The sequence below is a fragment of the Cyrtonyx montezumae genome, unplaced genomic scaffold (genome assembly GCF_038088225.1).
Source record: "Cyrtonyx montezumae isolate F1298 unplaced genomic scaffold, pur_monq_1.0 scaffold_10, whole genome shotgun sequence".
Taxonomy (NCBI): Eukaryota; Metazoa; Chordata; class Aves; order Galliformes; family Odontophoridae; genus Cyrtonyx; species Cyrtonyx montezumae.
The window spans coordinates 55,196,557-55,216,836 of NW_027071826.1; the positions used below are offsets into that span (position 1 = coordinate 55,196,557).

A 20,280-nucleotide genomic window follows, 5' to 3' on the forward strand; every position below is an offset into this window, starting at 1 on the left:
TGCTCCTGTGTAAATCCCTGTGTCAAACTCAAAGCCATGACGTCCAACTGCCCTAGGGCCTCTCCAGCAAGGCCTCTGTGTTGGACTCCCACTGACCCACTCCAAACTGCCTCCTGAGTGCGTTCCTACCTCTGGCCCCTGTATCTGCAGCAAAACCAGGCAGAAGCTGAGCCCTGGCCGAGCAGAACCCCTACACAACAGCATCGTGTGCCCAACCCTGGGCAAGGGAGTGTGAGGTGGAGGGGCCTCATGAGGAAACACCTCAGTGTTGGTTTGCGCGGCCAAAACTGACGTCTGGCACCCACATTTTCCTTCATTTCAGTCCTCGAGTGCACTCAATGCTCCAGTCTTTGACAGAGTTCTAGTTTTGCAGGAGGGGAGTTATTCTGAACATCCTTTAAATACCCTGTGGGTGGGAGTATTCCCAGTTTGGGCACGGTGCGTGTATTCGGGTAAATAAAATCAGCCTACAAAGCCAACATTTGCATTGACAACCAATACAGCGTGCATCCGTGCCAGTGACTCACACAGCCTGTCCTTTTTGGTTTGCCTCCTTAACGTATGGTTCCATTTATAGCACAGCGTGTTTGTAACGCTGATATTCTAATATCAAGGAACGAATATTTGTCAGTACCGGACAGAGCGTTGGGTGACGCACCGAGATCTGTAGAACCTCAAAATGGTTTACGGCGTTGCATGCCGCCCACCTCAGCTGCTGTAGGAGTGACCAGCAAGCAGCACAAAACCCAGAAAAAATGAACGGGAAAGTGGAGTCAGGAAGCTCCAACACGCCCCAGGGCCGTGTGTCAAGTCTGCGGCAAAACCAAGGCACCGCGGGTTTCTTATCCCTGCGGGATCCATGAGGCGAGCTGCATTTCAAGTACGTTCATGTAAATCCAAACCAGACTGCTGGGCTGGCTTTAATTTACCAGAAAGTCAAACTTGCTCCGTGTGGGAGTGCAAGGGCCGACCCAGGAGGCGTAAGAGCCACACGTGGTCCCATGAGGAGCTGGCAAAGGGCCTCACTGGTACCCCGGGGTGCCAGCAGCCCTCAGGCCAGGCCAGGCTCCATGTCTCAGCTACAGCTGCACAGGCAATGGAGCAGCCCTTGCCCTGGTGGGCAGTGCTGCCAGACATGTTTCTAAGGAGCCCAGAGCAAGGGAGACCACTTCTCCTTCCTGCACTCCAGCAGCAGCCAGAGCTTCTCTGGCCTCACCTCAGGGCCTACCAAGCCCAAACCAATGCAGTGCAGAACAGCAGCTGTTCGGTCCATTCCGTACTGCTTTATCAAGTCCTCAAGCTCCTCAGTTCAGCAGACCTGGCCCTTGGCAGAGCCAGAGATAGATTCTGTGTCTGACAAACTTGTAATTGAATTGTTGAATTAACGTGACACCAAGCGACCAGTTAGTGGGCATGGTGACAGTGGACTGACAGTTGAACTAGATGATCTTAGTGGTCTTTTCCAATCTTAATGGTTGAAAAAGATTCAGAGATATCTAGGCTTGCAGCTTTGTTGTGAAGCATTCCAACACATTGTTGTGTAGGTGGCCACGTTGGCAGCCTTGCACCCAACTGTAAATTATACACCAGCGCAATGCACTGCAGTTATAGCCATGTGTAATGCCTGACACGTCCTTTGTTTGGGGCGTTGCACCAGTTCTTAGAAACCACAGATATCAGCTGTGTTAGGACACACGTAACCGAGAAGGCTGCGGTCCTCAAAGTGGATTTGTGATGTGGCTGTGGCTTGCAGACCCATAAAGAATTTCTTGCTCCAGAAATTCTATTTTATCACCTCCTTGAACCAGCTTCCTGCCCTGAAAGTTCAAGCAAGGCTTTAAGTTGTCAACCCATGCACTGGATTATTTTCCAGTGGCAGGCAGGGCTGACTAGCTTGTACAGCAGTTGTTTGCACTACTCTACCCTCATTATTTCCTAGACTCACCACGCAGGCAACAATTAAAAGCCGTAAGGACATGCAGAGCTATGCCTGGAATCTGCTTTAATTTGGAGGAGGTGCACACCAAAACCATGCTGCCACCGCTAGCTGTGGGCACTGACCTGGTGGTTTATGGACATGTTGGCAGTGCCCATCTGCCTGTGCCCTCTGCTGCACCAGCTGGCTGGCACCAGGGCTTTGACACACAGGAAGGCTGGCAGCTCCTTGGGAAGCTGCAGATGATAAACATTTAGGAGAAATGCTTCTCTTCTCAGTCCTTTCTGAGTGTTTGCCTAGCTGCTCTGGGAAAGAAAGCAGGAGGTGGTTTTATCAGGGCTGTACCAGTTTGTACATGAATTATGTGTATCCCACTGAAAACAGAACATAAAACTGAAAGCAGCATAGCCTCACGGGGCTGTTTCCTAAACCCAAAAGGCTAAGGTGGCAGCACTATTTTTGTTACACAAACATGGCCATATAGACCACTCATTGTTTTTAAATAACAAATTCCCAGGACTGGAGTCCAAAAATAGCGACATTTCTATTAAGGAACATGTGGGGTTAGAGCAAAAATGAGTTTCCCAGCAGAATGGTCTTCACTTAAAAGGTCAGAAAAAAAAATCTAATTGGAGACCTTATTAGCATAATTTGAAATACTCAAAGTACAAGCCAGTTAAAGGAATATTTAGTGCAGCAAGCACCCTCAGCGCTTATGTAGAGCCCGATTAGTTCAAAAGACTCCCATAGAATCACAAAATCTCTAAGGTAGGAAAAGACCTCTAAGATCATCCAGTCCTCCCATCCACCTATCACCAATACTTCCACTAAACCACGACTCTCTGTACAACATCTATGCGTTGTTTGAATGCCTTCAGGGTTGGTGACACCACCACCTCCCTGGGCAGCCCATTCCAGTGCCTGAACAGAACCTAGAACAGCATTATCTCCTCGTGTCCAACCTGAAGCTCCCCTGGCACAACTTGAGGCCATTCCCTCTAGTCCTATTAATATAGCACATAAGATCACCTGGTTTACATATAGGAATTAACATTTAAATTCTAGTACTTGATAAACTTCACCTCTACCAAACGTTTCTTTTTGTCAGTAAAGCAAAAACCAGCAGCATCAACCTGCCTCTGAGTGCTCTCTGCCTCCATCCAGCACTGTGAGGCTGCAAGGATGTGATTTCCAGAAGAATTTTAGCTCCCACAGCTGAATTTAAATCTTTCTTTCATTGCCTGGAAAAGTTGGATCTACAGAGGTGATCTCCAGTTTTTCCTCTCCCAGAGTCATAAAGGAAAAAAGCCCCACCAAACACCCCAAAAACCTTTTAAATCAACCACATTGGTTTATATCAAACCCTCGCTCCTTAACTACCTTCAGTGGTAGCAGGTGCCTTTTTACTTCAAATCAGTGCATTCCTCCCCTTCTCGTTTCAACTATCCTGCCAGGTGGTATCTTCTCATTGATGCCTTCATTAGGAGAGGAGGCCTGTGGAAGCAGTGTATTGGATCCACCTGGGACAGACTGAAATAAACATCCCCACCTTCTCGCTGCGCTTGAATATTGTCTTAATATCTTGTTCAAAAATCTTTCACTGCCACTGTTCTCTGGCTGGGTAATTTAAAAGCCAAACTACGTGCCATCAGTTTTGCTCCAAGTGATAACAGCTATGGAATTACCTCTTTCTTTTCTCCCAGACTGTTCCTGGGTACAAGTAAAGGTTTTGGGGTGCCCAACTGTTCCTTAGGTGCGTGTGCCGTATTGATGGTGCAGAATCATGGAGTCATGAAGGTAGGAAAAGTCCTCTATAGAGCTCCTAGCCCAACCCCACCCCACCATACCCACTGACGTGTCCCTCAGTGCCACATCCCCACGGTTCAGGAACACCTCCAGGGTCAGTGACTCCAGGTACATGGCTCCACCATTCCAGCCAGCAGCAGTCTGCCTATTTGTCACTGCTTCTGTTGGCTTAGGCAAGGACAACAGTAAGGCAAGGAACATGCGTGCATGTGTGTTTAATAGAAATGATAATCTGCAGAAGCACTGTTTCCTAGGTTCTTGTGGAGACTGTACTGGCGCCGATCTCTTGGGAAATTTCTGAAGAGAAGCTGTTTTGGTTTTTGTTTCTCCTTTAAGTTATATTGAAGTTTTCTATTCATCACGAAGATTTATTGATTTTTCTAGGCTTATGGGATAATTAAATATACAAGGGCTTGGCAGCTATAGCAGAGCATATTCTTTTAGAAACGCTAACAATATGTTAACTCCAAGGAATTCCACTCTCAGTACTGTGTGGGGGTCATAAATAAGTTCAGTGCAGTGGATATAAATATACATGACACCACATCAAAATCAAGCATACGACCGGCCTATAGGCACAGAACTTGGGCCTCACCCATTCGTTGTTAACATTAGTGATGCCCCAACACACTTCCATTATAGTCGCTATTTTACAGCTGAATAAAACCATTCCTATTAGTTGTTCATGGATTTTCAGGCTCATGAGGACCTATGGGTTAGAAATATATGGAAATATATCACTTGTGAGCATCCTTGAGTTTTTATGGAAAGCAAATTCTTGGCAGCACTCCCCTCCCAATGCTAACTGTCCAGCTACGAAAACAGGTGGCTATCTGCCCTCCAAGGGAGATTTTATTGCTAAAATAAAGTAAAAATTGTTTTAAAACAAAGAACACACATCTTTATAGTAAAACTCAAGTTTGTTTTACAATTAGAGAAAAGAGTCACATGGTCCCCCAAAAAACCCCAAGTTTTATATATATATATTGAAAATATATTTAAAAACATAAAAAACTCTATAGTTAAACATATATTAATCAGTACACTTAAATATAGCTTAATTATATTTACAATATGACGCGGTTGCTTTTAAATTTTAATGCCAATTTCAGTTTGGTTTTTTTTTCCCAAAAAACATAAAATTATATAAATATACAATAAATATTTATGTTACACAAGGTGAATAGTAGAGAACAAGGCCACAGACATGAACTTACATTTGCAAGAGTCTTTACTTAACACAGCACTAGGCCTGCTGACATGCATGATATACCTTTGTCACAAACAGACCACAGCAAGATTTCAATTAAGTGACACGAAAGAAAACCAACCCCCCGCCCCCAACTCTGTTAGCTGAACCAAGCCTGCCATCATGTCTGCACTGGGTCAAGCTAGTGAGAGCCACAGGACTGCAGTTTAAATACCAGTTTCATATTGTGTAACTGTCAAAAGCATCAGTTGATGTATGTATTATGGGAACCCAGTCTGGGAGCAGTTACAGGGTATGGTTCTTTGGGTGTACTTCATGGGGTTAGCTCACCCTCAACAGCACACCAGCAGAAGGGATGTGAGGAGAAACCCCATCAGGTGGCTTTGTTGGAAAAGCCACTGCAAAGCACTTGCCACCTGTTTGTGCTTTAATGTACCATCAGCTGTAGTCCCTGCTCCCAAAGACAGGATAAAGTGGGTCTTTTCCATTTTATATTAACAAGGGATTGTTACCCTTCTGAATTACTTGAAATAGAGCTATTCTATGAGAAGCCCTGTTCATTTCAATTACTCATCCAAAGAGCTCATAGCACTGCCACTGCTCAGGCCTACCATCCAACCATTTTCACTCTGTAGCAAGCACTGCTGTGACCTATGCCAGGTAAAGATGACTGAGTTGAAGGTGTACCCATGATTAACTCTGGGAAATGAGGAACTTTATTTCTAGCATAGTTTATATGCTAACACTTCTGGAAATTCAGTTTATCTGACCCGGGAATCACTTTGTTCCTGACTTAGATTACCACTCTGTCCTAGCTACCACTCTTTTTTCCTAGTCTAGGTGAGACTGATCCATTTATTGAGATGATCCATTTATTACTCAGCCATTACTGACTCCAAAACTTATTTTTGAGTTGGGTTACAACCGTACCATCTCTCTGCAGCAGTCTAGGAACACCGCTGAGAACGACAGCACCTGAGCAATGTTCAGGTTACTAAATGCAATAGATTATAATAAGCATAAGTATACTGGCTACAGAAAAAATAACTTTTTCCATTGCCATGAGTATCCAGTTCACATAAAGAACAGCTGAAGTTTAAAGACATTACAGTGAGATTTTCTTACTGTCTGATTTTTAGCTGGGAATGCCTCAGGTTTGAAGCTCAAGCAGAACATGTAATGTCCTCTTCTTGTTCACAGCAAGACATGTTCAACAAACATGCCGCCAACACAAAATATGAAGTTCTTTTTACAGCGAGGATGACTATACTTGGACAGTCCTAGCAAAGGGAAGTCCATTTACCCTAAGAAGGAACTGCTTATTTTGAAGGTGTCTGTGCTAGCTCACAGAAGCTGTCACAGTGTTTCTACTATGAGTGCTATCAACTCTGCGTTAAATATATTATTCACAGGAGATCATTACGGGGGCCGATATTTCAAATTAGCTTTGCCCAGTCCAGCTTTTAACTAATTTCCACAGAAAGGTAGACCAATATGGATTTTGCAATAGTTACGTCTTACAGCAGTTCCCTCTTTGCTCAAGCTACTTGGTCTGGAGGATTTACAAACACAGCATCTATCTTTAGTGAGCTTGCTAATGAGCTATTTCTGCCTTTCCACTCACTGTAGCCAGCTAAAGTGCTATGCCCAGCTCTGAAGCTTACAAGCTGCCTCTTAAGAAATTCTTCTATTTGGATCATTAGAGTGGTAGCAGAGGGTCTAATGAGTGCATCAGAATCTAAGCAGATGTTGAGCCAACTACTCCAGCACTTGCTCTTCACTTACTTGTAATGCCAATTTTTGTTTCGTGAAGGCTGACAGCAGAGGTAGACATGTACAGAAGTGTTGATTGCCTCCAGCTGCAGGCAGGGCCTCTTTCTGCCTCCATTCTGACTATCACACAGGGCTCTGGGGCCACTAGACACACTCTGGAACATAAGGTTGTACTGCATGCACCAGCATGCAGGGCACAGCTTTCCCTCTGCAAGATACACAGGACCAAGTTCAGTGCTAACTACAATCTGGACAGCCTCTGTCAAACCAAAACACTTCATTACCAAACCGACCAAGCTCTTCAGTGCCATGACCTCCTTCTGATCCACAGGGAGGGTTTGAGACCCTATTCTACTGACACCATCACACAGGGCTTCACCCAGACAGTCTTACTACATCACTCACTGCTCTCAACACTGTGTAGAGTATTTTCTACATGCCAAGCTCCAGTTGTATGCCAAGTAAAACACTCTGAAGAGCACAATCAACTTTGAGAGAGGAAACAGGAGGGGACCCCGAACACAAACAAATATGGTATAAAGAAAGGCAAGTTTCAAAAGACAACAACCTAATAAAACATAACCCAGCAAAGCATGTTGACAAGACAGTTAACTAAGTGCTGTCTTTAAGCCTGAAAGTTCAACAATGTGAAGTGGAACATCACCATTCTTTTTCAGTTGCCTCTTTTTATTATTTTTGTCAGTAGTAGTCGGACTGCTATTGCAAACACCTTCACAACATACAAAAAACAAATTTGTCTTTAATCCAGAATAAAGTAATGCATTTTTTTCCCTTTTCTTTCCAAACCTGATGGAAGTTCAAAAATAAGAGAAACAGTAAAACTATGACAACAGCACCTTGACATTGTTTTAATTCCAACGCTATCAGAAGTTAAAAGCAGTAAACAGATATAATACTAACAGGAATAAAGATACTTACTGTCTAAAATGTAAACGGAATGTTTTGGTTCAATTTATTTTTCTGAAAGAGGACAGTTTATCATCAATTCACAATTGAAGCAGCATGCAATTTTAATTATTTTTTTTTTTTAACTTTTTCTGTTTTCAATTCTTGGCAACGGCGACAAACCACAACGTTATCGAGGAATGTAATGCAGACTTTTTAGTTTGTTTGCTTTTTTCTTTTTTTTTTCCTTTTTTCCTTTTTTTTTTTGTTTGTTTTTAATTTGTGCGCAAATGACTTTGACTTTTGTTCCCTTTCAGGTCATGGATATGTTCAATAAATAGATTGTGGAATCACTGTACTGTATAAACTTCAGTTATACATGCAGTCCATAAAATTATTTTTTTACTGAATAATTTACCCTGTTATGTATATATACAAATAGATAATTTTGTCTCAATATAATCTATACAACACGAGCCCACTATCTTCCCCTTTTAATGGTTAATGTACATACACAGGAAGTGTCTATTCTTATAAACCGCCAGCCAACTCTCTTTTTGTTATCCATGGTGAGAGCTCTCACGTAAGACTGGGTAGTTCGGCACTGCGAGTTCCAGTGCCTCTTGTCTATGCCCCTGCAGCCCTCCTTTGTGTACCCCTTGGGGTTGCATTTGGTCTCATAGAAGTATTGCTTCAGTTGGCCTTTGGGTACCGGGACTTTTTCGAGGACTGTGACAGTCGCACCAGACATGTCCACTGCAGTCTTTTTCTCCGCCGCCGTTACCCACTCGCTCGTGCTGTCACAGACGCTCAGTTCCCCACGGCGAGCTGGGTCAGAGTGACGCCGGACTCTCATGGACATGTTTGCAGCATCCAGGTAGTTTTTGTACTCCTCAAGCAGAAAGAGCAGTGGGGGTTCCAAAGGCACTTGACTGCTCAGCATGACTCGGGATGTGTACAAGTCCGCATCCTTGTTTTCCTCGCTGGGCTGGATGTCCTGATCCTCATCTAGAAGCTCCTCTATCACGTGTTCGAAAGTGTCCGCCAGCGACGTCAGTCCTCTTGAACCAGCGTTGGGTCCATTTAGGCTCTCAAGAGTCCCGTGGGTCCGAAGACCTGGGTAAGCCAAGCTGCCTTGTCCTCTTACACTAGCTTCTTTCATCGGGGCAGCTTTCATGCAACTGAAGTATGAGATAACCATAGTAAGGAAAAGGATGGTCATCACTCTTCTCACTTGGTGGAACTGTTAAAGACAAGAGCAAAAAGAAAATTAACTTAAAAGGAACAACGTTTTCAAAATTCACCTTAACTGTCATGAGACATTACGCTTGTGCTGCAGAGATATGCTGCACGTGCGCAGCTGCAACTCACCATCAGTGGTAAAGCACACTCTTGTATAAAAGTGTTTCTTTGATTTCAATTTCCAGATAAACCATAAGCCAAAGCTTGGGCAACATTGATAATGGTGAGTCAGTTCATATGTGCCAATGTCTTGCTGTGGATAAGTATTAGATCAGATACTACACAAACTCCTCATTTACTGAATGATTACAAGTAATAACAAGAGCAGAACTGCTATTTAGCAACACAGCATTTCAGCATTAAAAGGCAGCTTCACAAGCGTGGACGGCAAGATTTCTATTTCAAGTGGAAAGGTGAACAATTGATTTCTTATTTATTTTTTTAAGATCTCTCCATGCCAAAAATAGTTAAATCCACAAGAAATAAAAGATCATCAAGATAGACTGCATTTGTATTTTAAAAGCAATCCTCAAAACACAAGAAGAGGCCATATACCTCTGAGGTCTCACCGGGTCATTCCCTCAACTAAAAGTAGAAGGCATGTACACAAATATAGAACAAGAAAATGGTGCAGGACTGTATGCTTGTAACCCTACTAAACCAGAGCTGGAAAGATTGCTTGCATCACGTGAATACCACGGGAAGGGCTTAGTGGATTACAGTGCTGACAAAGAGCTATATTGAAGTGACAGTACTAGAACCCCTGCGCTGTTTCCTCAGAGCCCCACACCAGCTATTCTCAAGTGGGCAAAGCACCTATTTTGGCCCAGGGCTCTGCATGAAAACCAACAGCACAGCCAGCCTGCACCACACTGCCATATTTAAACTAAGAGCAGCTCATTTTGCTTCTCTCACATTCTGCCTCCAGTTCTGGAACAAGTTACAGGCCATGCTCTGGGGCTTATCAGTTGGCTTGGCTCCTTCCTCACTGAGCACACAGGCACAGCACCAGCTCACAGCATCAGGAAGAAAACTCCTCATCAGCTTTGGGATTAGCAAAACCTCATTCCTACCAGCACTCCAGTTTGGGCTTGCACAACTGCAGCTACTCACGTGTCTTCCTAAGCCTCCATATGTTTCTCAGGGTAGAAATAGTTTCCTCCTGAAGAACAGAGTACGCACTTACAGTGCTATTACATCGAGAGCCCCCCCAAATCCTGCTGTGACACAGGGCTATACTTGGTCTGATCCCAAGTGCTACTACAACATCTATCATGTCCAGTTGTTATTTTTTCCTCCTTCTGATCCACGCTCTCACCAGTTCTGCTTGCTAGAAAGCAACGGCATTGTTCACATTTTTGAAGTGGCAGCTAACGCTCGTTTCATGGCTTTTGAAGTTCACTCGGAAGTACCTCATACTTGGCAGCACTCACTGGAGTAAACGCTATTTCTGTTTGCCAACAGGGTGCAATGTAAAAAGCCTTACTTCATCTCCTGCAAATATGCTATGGGAAACTTGTACTCCTAAGACTCCAACATGGAAAGACAATCCATCATAAAACACACAGAGAAAAAGAAATACGTACTGGGAAGGCAGGGCCTGACATGTGGGTCTCCAAGTCTCCTTAATGACTGTTGCGGGGTGAGGGGAATGAAAAAACCAACACATTTTTTGTGCCCACGCCCTCCCCTCAGCTACTAAGCCAGATTCTGGCTAAGAATCACCTCCACCCCAGCACAACTTCACTTTCTTGCCTCCATCTCTCTTCCTGTTTAAAAGTGCTATTGTGACATAGATTTATTAAGATTAAACAAACCTGGCATCTGTGACTCACAGGAACATAGTGTTTGCTCTAACCATGCAGAACATTAATATTTCACATATTTTTCATCCCAGGATTTTAAAAACACATTTTACAGGGAGCAATATCAGATTTCTTCCTCGAAGGGAAGAAACAGACACTAGGGATGATTTACCACAGAAGGAAAAAGGCTATCAGTCTTCCTTGGTCAAATGTGGAGAGACATGACAGGAGGGAGACGGAGTGGCTTAGCTAGCATAAAAGGACAGAGCCAGTGGGAACAGGAATCATACTTTCCCTTCTCTGAGAATTCCCATCATTCTTTCTTATAAAAGGAAAATTAAAAAACAACTCCACAACCCGTATTGCATCCTCTGACCACCAGAGTGCTGAACATAACACAGATCAGCTGGCTCCTAATCAAGTTGTCAATATTTTTATTAGAGCAGTGCCCAAAGTTCTCAGCCAGTATCTGGACTGCAGAAGACAGATTCTGTCAGAGCACATAGGACCCAGACAGCCCTCCAACACAACAGCTACAGGACACAGCACAGGAGGGACCAAGGCGAGCACAGAAGAAGCAGGAGCTTGTATGCATCAGTTAAGTTTGCCTGCTAGATGCTGACTATTTGCTAAGTTAGGCCAAAGGGTACAGTGATTCCTGGAAGAGGACACATCCTTCCCTGTTAACATTTAACTGTTTATTTATGATCACAATGACCTTGATAAGATCCAAAGTGACAACAATAGTGGAACTTCACCTGAGTGGAAAACTTGAAGGAAGACAACAAATGAAAAGCAGAGAGGTGCAGAAAAGCTTCACCAGGAGGCTCAGCATCCTTCAAATCGCTGGCTGGTCACCAGATCTAGCAGCACTTTATATCTGACATTAAATTAATCCTCCCTTAATCGGTTTTGCCCTCCATTTAGGAGGGAAACTGCTGTCAAGCTTGATCAACTTCATCCCATCTGATGACATCCAACTGTCACTATGTTAGGTACTATGAAGAAGCACAACTAGTCTGAAAGCTAACAACTTTATGACAGCCATTGTTCACAAGAAAATGTGACCTCCCTTAAAAGCCACACCTTTCCCTCCCATTTAAGTCAATAGAAAAGTAAGTCAAAGTAAGATGCAGCAGTGCAGACATGCAGATTATCACTAGCAAACAAACAGAGAAACATCTTTGTATGAGAGATGCAGACTGAGCTGAACAGCGTAAGAAGGATGTGAGAAGATCCTCACCCATCTTCACAAAGACTAGAATAATACACATGGTCCTCAAGTTTTCCAAATAAATGACACTGAGTGAAATAATAATTAAACTTCTTGGAAGCCTCTTCATTCTAAAGGTCATAACCTCGTGTAGAAGTTGCTCAGAATCCACTAGTTTAAGATGCCGTAACAGACAAAGACAACTCTCATTTTGTGGGTAGAAGCAGCCTTTGAGCTACTTACGAACAGACTCACGGGTGTGCATGATTTCAGCTCTAATTTAGTGAGCAGGATTAATCCTGTACTTCCAGTGCATCACTGGAAACAAACTGGACAGCACCTTCCAGTCCTTTTTCTTTGACTCCCCAACTACCAAACCTTTTCTTTATTGCTAAGATTGAAGACAATGGCTGTCTTGTTACAATAGGTGCCTTAAAGGCTCTGAGCACTGACAGATTACACACACTGTTCCAATCACAAGGCAGTCACCACATCACCTGTGTGGAAGTAGAAAGGGGCAGGAACATGGGACAAATCGGTATTTCCTCATTTTCCCAGCATGCTGAGCACCTATTTAGATAGGTGTATGCTAGCCACCTTGAGACTCTGTACTTCCTTGGGTCACCTAAGATGTCTCTGTCAGAAACAGCACTCAAGACCAGCTTCCTAAATGTCATCCATTCTTATGGCTGCCAGAGCATCCTTCCTCCTCTAATGCAGCACAGCAAAGCTTAAGCAGTGAAAACAGGTCACCCACCATGGACCAGATCTCAGGAAGACATGACCTAGTTTGTACTTCAATAAAGTCCATACAATTACAGCTAGAATAAAGGCACATAATTGCAGCAGCCGTCTCCACTAATGGGAAGGAGGCTTGTTAAATGAAGGTCATGTCAATTACCTACAGCTAGTTTACATATGCAGTCAATTACTTATCTGCACGATTTACTTAGGCATTTTGCATTTAATGAGAACTCACCAGCTAATTGTTTCATTTCATTATTTTCAGTTATTTTCAGCAGAAATCTAACTGCTTAACAGGTTCTGTTTCCAGCAGAGAGACCTGAGGAACAACTGCAAACGTGAACTTGCCTTTCTACATCCAGATATGCGTGCCACAAAAGTTGAAATAACTTTCAGTAGTGAATAGACTTTGAGTGCTTTCATCTCCAGAAAAGGAGCGTGCAGTGGAAGGTAAAATCAGCAGCAAAAAGATGTTCATTTTCTGCCTTGCCATTTTCTAAGACCTTTACACAGACGTTCAGTTTACTAAATACTACTGAATGGCACAGGCATGAGCTCCTGCTCTATGCATCATCACTGGAGTGTGTGAACAGATACCCAAGTGGGATGCATGTCAGCACATGTTTTACAAAGACTTAATGTACTGAGAACAAACAGCATTAACCTTTAATACATGCATAACTGGCTGTCTGACGCACTATGGTTATATCCTCACGGCTATTCATGCCAACTACATAATTTTTATTACTGAAAATAAAGCAGCCCCCCCCCACACACACACCCCTCATGTATACATACACACACAGGCACACCCTCGCCCGATCTGTATTCTTCATGTTCTTTCTTCCTGACAAGAAGCAGCAACTTAAACACTTTTTCCCCTCCTCACAAACCAAAACCAACCCAACACAACTTGTCCCATCAACCAGAGATGGGAAAGAACCAAGTAAAATAATGCAGGAAGTAATGCCACAACATTACACCCCTGATCTTTTTTAGAGTTATACATCAGTTTCCTACAAACATTCCTCATACCTTTCTGGGTGCTCAAACAGCAATGCAAAGGGCACACTTGCTTCACCACTCGTGAGAAGGAATTCAGTTGCTCTTACATGAGCATACTGGCCAGGCTCTTCGTTACAAGTGTGCCTGTAGTTCACTTGGCAAAGTACAGGCCTGAAGGAGTTCCCAGCAGGATTTCTGTCGGCCAGATCTTGGGCCCAAGCTGCCCATACCAGGAAACAGGCATGATAAGTTTTGGCAGTATGTGCAAGCTAAGGAATTAGCAGGCCAGGCTCACAGATGGTATCAGAGCTTTCAGAGAGACAACACCCATAGAAGAGAACAGATGTGCACTATTTTTACACTTGTACAATGGGAATTGCTGGTAGAGCCCATGGTACACATACTGCTTTTGCAGCTGTGTGTAAAGCATCCCACACAAAGGGCACCCCAACTGCACACGGGTTAGCAATCATCATTTGTTTGCAAACTCAGCACCAAAAGGGCACTGTGCGTATGCCACGTGGATTTGCACAGGGAAAGCCCTCTTCAAATACCAGCTACCAGCAGGTTTATGCTCACTGAGAGCAGCACGGGTAGAGTAACACGCCATTCATACTCCTACTGCCATGCCAGAAACACCAGACTGCAGAGACTAGACTTCCAAGTCTGAGACCTTAGCATTAGCAAATTCCAGGTTGAGAACTCATGCTTCTCTGTAAGCCTGAAATCAGACTGTTTCATATTATCTGTTGTGATACATCTGTGCCATTTCTACGTTCATTCAGAACTGGCATTACGTGACTTAAGTGAACTTTAAGTTCACCTAGAGAAGACATTATCATAATAAAAAACCTAAACCCACACAAAACAGCAAGCCAACCACAAAACCATTCAATGAAATTATTACTCCTTGCCAAGATGCTATCTAGCTCCTCCACGAAAGCAAATAAATTACAGTTCTCCAAAAACCATTCACTCCAATTGCCACTAGAGCTTAATATAACGCCAACCCTACCTGCGTGTGGAAGAACATTAGGGCAGAGTCTCAGACCTTGGTGCAGCCTCTGAGGCTTGCCTTCCATTTCACTATGGCTCTTCGGTACACGACACCGTGCTGAATCGTCACAGGACAATGCTGCTCTGCCAAGTACACGCATGAAGCTCCCACTGAAGTCGAGGATAATTGGCATTTGAAAGCAGGAACAGAACGGAGCACGTCGCATGCAAACTAGCGTGAGTTGGATCCTTCGTACTGTGACATGTGTCCAGCAGCCCTCCAACAACCCAGAAGCTGCTGTACCAGTTAGGCTCGCATCTTACAAGCGCCTATAAACTAATGAACAGCATGTAGAGCATCCCACGCACCCATCGGCTCTGCTGTGAGTGGCAAGTTTCCTAGGACCTATAGAACATCATGCACTCAATGTGAATGTGAGAGAAGCTTAACCAAGGAAGAGCAGTGGTTAAGGACATTAAAGCATCAGACAATTGCTCACGGTTGGGGCAGACAGTGTCTCCTCTACAATAAGGGCCATACCCACTTTTCTTGCAAGATACTTACCTTGGCTGAATCCCTGACTGTGTGTGGCATTGCTGTAAGGGAATACCTTGCTTATAGCCATAGACAGTCCCTGAAACGAAGCTGATCAGCACTGTGATGTGCATGAACCAGAAACTGGAAATGCCTGTTGTCAGACTCCTGACAGGTATTAACAATATGCCTGCTCCGCCAGTAGTGTTATCAGTCATCTTTTGGCTGCCTGCCCTCATGTGCAGACTCTTCTCAACACATGCTCAATCCAGTTGTTAGCACAGCATCTCTGTGGAAACACTTTCCATACACGGACAAGGGATATAAGGTACTAGAGCACCTTCTAGAAATATTAGAATCCAAAGCTACACAGGAACTACCAGACCACGAGGAAAAAATCTGTAAGTTCACAAAGCTACCTCAACATACCTTAATGGAATAATGGAGAGCTTCTACTTAACTACCGTCATTTTATGTAAATACCATTGGATGGGTTAGCAATCTAACCCGTGTCACCAGGCAGCCAGCCCTGCACACATCCTGCTGCAAGAACTTAATGACTTTTGGAGATAGCAATGCACTGTGAAGTTAATGCATAAGCGTAACTACTGAAAACCCTTTGGCAGTGACAGCTGTCTTCACTGCTGATACTTTATTATGACAATGCAACACATCACAGATTTCAAAGCATTGTAGTTTTCAGCCTCGCTTCCCCCCCCCCCCCTCTATGTGGTTTCATGTTGAAACAAGACTTCTGCAATCACTGTAATAATCTCTGTCCCTAACCAGCTTGAAAAATTCGGGGGCCAGTTTCTACTGGATTCAGAAGGATACAAGTTTCACAGACAACACTACTTCCACAGTCCTGCACTTGAACTGGCAAACACACTGCTGAGACCACTGAAATAAGCCTTCCCCTCCACCCCTAGCTGGGCAAGCCTTTGTGGCTCAGCAGCAGCTGTCAAGCCAGAAGAGACCAGCATGGGCTTCTCCACTTGTGTATTTACAACACTGCACTGTTGTTCCCACTTTGAAATCCGCAGAGGAAAAGAGTTTGGAATTACCCAGGGGGGGGAGGAGGGGGGCAGTGAAGAAGCGTATCTGATGAAGATGCGAACACTGGAAAACAAAGTTCAGTAGCTGCACTGCTCCAGATCCAAACATCTACTGGAACACCAGGAAAAAGAGAAGTAATTCCTCCTGCAAGGATGCAGGTTTTGGCAACCACCCACCTTTCCTTTTCACTGTTGTATAATGGTGTAATCCCTTGCCCACAGGAATATTACACTGCGACTTGTGTGAACACAACATGTGGGCACTGGGTTGTCCCATCCCCCTGAATAAAAATGAAACTTACCTGACCGATGACTTCTCATTCCAGTCATTAGATTGGTGGCAGTTACTTCCACTAGAAGTGCTGAGGCTCACTCAAGCAGTACATATTCCAGCGGACCTAATTCTGGCACACACAGTCACTGCCTGGTATAAATCCACAGCACTCTATTCATAGATTTGTACCAGCTGGGAAGCTGGCCCAGTATTTACATGGTCATAAAATCAGATGGGGCCAACACCTAAACTACAGCTAATTTCTGTATCAGAACAACGCGCGACAGGTTTCAGCAGAACAGCTTCCCCACGCTCCTTACTCCCCAAGGATATGTGCATATTTAGGATTAATTACACTTTAAAGAGGAAGAAAAAAAGTTCCCTAGGTGCACAGACTAGCTTCCCCCTTCCCCCACCATCATAAGCACACAAATAGCCCAGACATGCCTATAAACAAAAGTATGCAAAACCCAGGCCAACACAATCCAACTTCCCTCCACTCCACATTCGGGTGTTTTGTTTCAGATACTCACACCCCCAACAGAACAAAGCACCTCCGCTGCCAGTGTACAGTCCTTGCTGAGAGCCCTTAAGCTCCAAAATGAAGGTTCATAGATGGGATTTCAGTAATTAGACATTCCTCTATAAAAACTTCAATACCTGTCCCTTCACATAAGCAGATCCCACTGCCCTGCAGGGAAGGAGAGCCTCGTTTCAAATAGGAGGGAGTACGGGGAGGAAAGAGAAAGTTAGAAAAACACAAAATTACTCTATTACTCCATAGAAAGCAGCCAGTTGTTCTCTGTCTCCCAAACCTCCACATAACGTTGAAGATTTTCAAAACTACTACCCGACCCAAAACAAAATGTCTTTATCATAAGTAGATCTAGAGGGGGTGAAAAAGATCACAAACGCTGACAGAGAGACCTGGTACTTACACACTGAGCCTCTGGTCGTGTACCATTTCTTATGAAACAAACTGTCAAAGCTTCCAAAGTGCTTCGCAAACACAGAATCTCAGCACACTTAGGTGAGGAGAAACCATATCAGAAAGCCCATTTTCCTACTAGGTAGGCTGAAGCACATGACAACACTGAAACAACTTTCCTGAGGTTGCACTGCAAATCACCGGCGAACCAGAGAACATATGAGCTCCTGCTCCCAATCCCTTGCTTCAGCCCCTACTGAGCTACCTTAACCATATGCATCACTCACATATTTTGCAAATCTCTCTACAGTAACTTCCATATCTAACCCAGAAAGAGGCAGGGCAGCTGATTAAAACCTTAGGGTATTATTTTGAATACATATGCTAGCTCACTTCCATCTGTGTTGTTAATTAGTTCCTGACCGTAGGTTAAATGTAGGGCATGTTGTCACGAGCCTAAGGTGGGGTGGTGAGACCTCCTGCCATCGCCATATGGCTTTTTGTTTCTTCTTTCATTCTTTAGCTTTGAGCCTCATGCTTCTAATTTGTGGGCTCAACCATCACGTAACAAACAACAAGAATAGGTAGAACTGTTCCTGTTAACGCAAAAATATTATTCCTCGCTAGAACCTCTAAGAGGTTTGATTTGAAACACATCACAACTTCCTGTCTCATCCAGAAGTGGCTTTTAGCCAGAGGTTTGCTATGAAACTCAGGAAATACCTATTCCCATGAAGAAGTAGGTATTGACCAGCCCTACAAACGCAAAACAGGCAGCTTGCCAAGATCGAAAGGTCAGCCTTAACTTGGCTAAAATAGCAGTGAGCAAAGCCATGCCTACTCATAACGCACACACAGGCCTGCTGTACAGGGGGTGAAGCAAGTATAGCAGACTCATCACAATAAAAAAAAAAATCAAAACATCACCTCCACAAATGCATCTTCTTGGTAGAAAACACCAAAAGCTTGGGACGGCCCTAGTCAAACCTCCAGGTCACGTTTCAAAGTATGCCTGAACAAGGCAAGATATGCAGAGCACCGGCAATTCTCCCTCAGTCATTTTCCATTGAACACAACCTGAATACTAACAGGTCTGGTGATGCTTTGCAACTGAAGAGTTGCTCCAGAGTGTTTAATTTAGAGTAGACATCAACGTTATTGATGGTGTTCCCTAGCTGTTGTTGCATAGCTGGCCTTTCATTAGCCAAAGCCTGGGGAAATGATCTGTGTTATTTCCAGACACAGGATTTCAAAATTTCCCTAACAGTTACGGGAGCCACAGCAAACGAAGAAAACACTTACATTGAACAATTCTGATGAAGAACCAGCTGACATGAGATCATGCCACAGGATTACAGAACTCAGGATGCCCCACCCAGGCTTGTCAGACTTGGAGGTAGATCTCTTTGTAGGCAATGACCTGTAAGCATTTTCTTCCTAGCTCCTACTTCTGTTGGTTTGTTTTTTTACCGGAGGTACATGAAATTGACTGACATAGCCTTTTCAGACAGCCTTGCTCATCGTTACTGCTACATTTGCAGTTAAAACTGCAGAGAAGGGTTGCACAGGGGGCAGCAGAAATTAATCATTAATACTGAGTAAAAAGAGAACAGGACTCGAAATGAGTCTTCCAAGGAAGCTGGCTTTTAAATTCAGATGCCAATCATCAGCTCATAAGGGGAAAGCTCCTTTTCAGACTTCATGCTAATCGTTACATCAAATTTGTATTTCTGTGAGTAGAGATAAAGATAAGCAGGTGCTTCTTTGCCTTTGCATCATTTCATTGGCGACAATTTGTATGCACCACACTGATACCCTGCTGCTGTAATGAGACATTTAACAGCCTTCCTCTACCTCCCAATAAAAGCAGCCTTTCTTACCAGTCTACAGGACATTAGGTACCAAATATATATATAAAATCATGACATTGACATAAACCATTACGCTTATATCTCCAAAAGCAGAAATGGAGAACCTTAGTAGTGTTTATATCTCGTTTTGGTTCAGTCCATTATAAAGATAAAAGGCATTGGTGATGTTCAGCAGCAGACTTGCCCCTTCACACTTTCCTGGCAAAGGTTCTGGTTAAGTCAACCCTGCCAGCTTAACCTCCTTATGGGCCTGGCTTCCCCCTTGGTCTTGCGTTGGTTTTTGGTACGGATTCTATCAAACAGCATTTCTCTCCTGACATTTACAGCTCAGTCAAACTGGATTATCAGCTCAAAAGGAATGTAAATAGCAAGTGAAGATCCAAGTCTTAATGCAGGCAGCCAGCAGGCACAATGATCTAGAAATACCACAAAACTCAGTCACATCACTCATCCCAGCAGTGCCCATACAATTCTGAAGTGCGGTGGCAGCAATGATGAAGGGGAGGCTGGTTTCCTTATTAATCCAGGCCTTGAATCAAGTTTAGATTCAGTTTCTTTCTGCTTCAGTCTACCAAGTACTGAACACACTGAGAGAACCATGTCCAGAGTAAAGAAAGGTAAACTAAACCATATGGATATTAAATGTTGCACCAAGCTTAGAAAGTAAATGGCATAACAGGCTAAGGAATCCAGAGATCATAACCTTTAATTCCTTGATCTAGGAAAAAGCCTGCATTTCTCCAGGAGCTGTTATGTTTAAAGAAAGCAGTGTTTTGATCACGTTAGATAAGGCATAACATGTGCTAGAGTTGGCAGAAGATTATGTTCAACTCTTTTATAAGACACAGGATTCAGCAAAAAGCAGAAAAAAAAAGACTTCAGTCCTCTTCTTATTATTACAGCCTTAACTGCAGCAACATGCTTGGAGTCTTTCACATGCTGAGTTAATAAGGAGCATACAACAGCACTTTGCTGAGTTTC

The 20,280-nt window shown here is 43.7% G+C and overlaps 1 protein-coding gene across 4 annotated transcripts in view; it reads right to left on the reverse strand.

The window, feature by feature from the left end:
• Positions 1–6,378: 6,378 nt before the first annotated feature.
• The window catches only part of BDNF (brain derived neurotrophic factor), a 32,134-nt gene continuing 18,232 nt past the window's right edge, over positions 6,379–20,280 (reverse strand). For 3 of the 4 annotated variants that reach the window (XM_065755416.1, XM_065755417.1, XM_065755414.1), the window contains exon 2: positions 6,379–8,874. In XM_065755416.1, the coding sequence (XP_065611488.1) occupies positions 8,113–8,853 (741 nt within the window). In that variant the 5' untranslated portion in view covers positions 8,854–8,874 and the 3' untranslated portion in view covers positions 6,379–8,112. Of the gene's footprint in view, positions 8,875–16,528; positions 16,634–20,280 lie in introns of those variants that run through there. The other variant, XM_065755415.1, reaches the window with a different exon arrangement.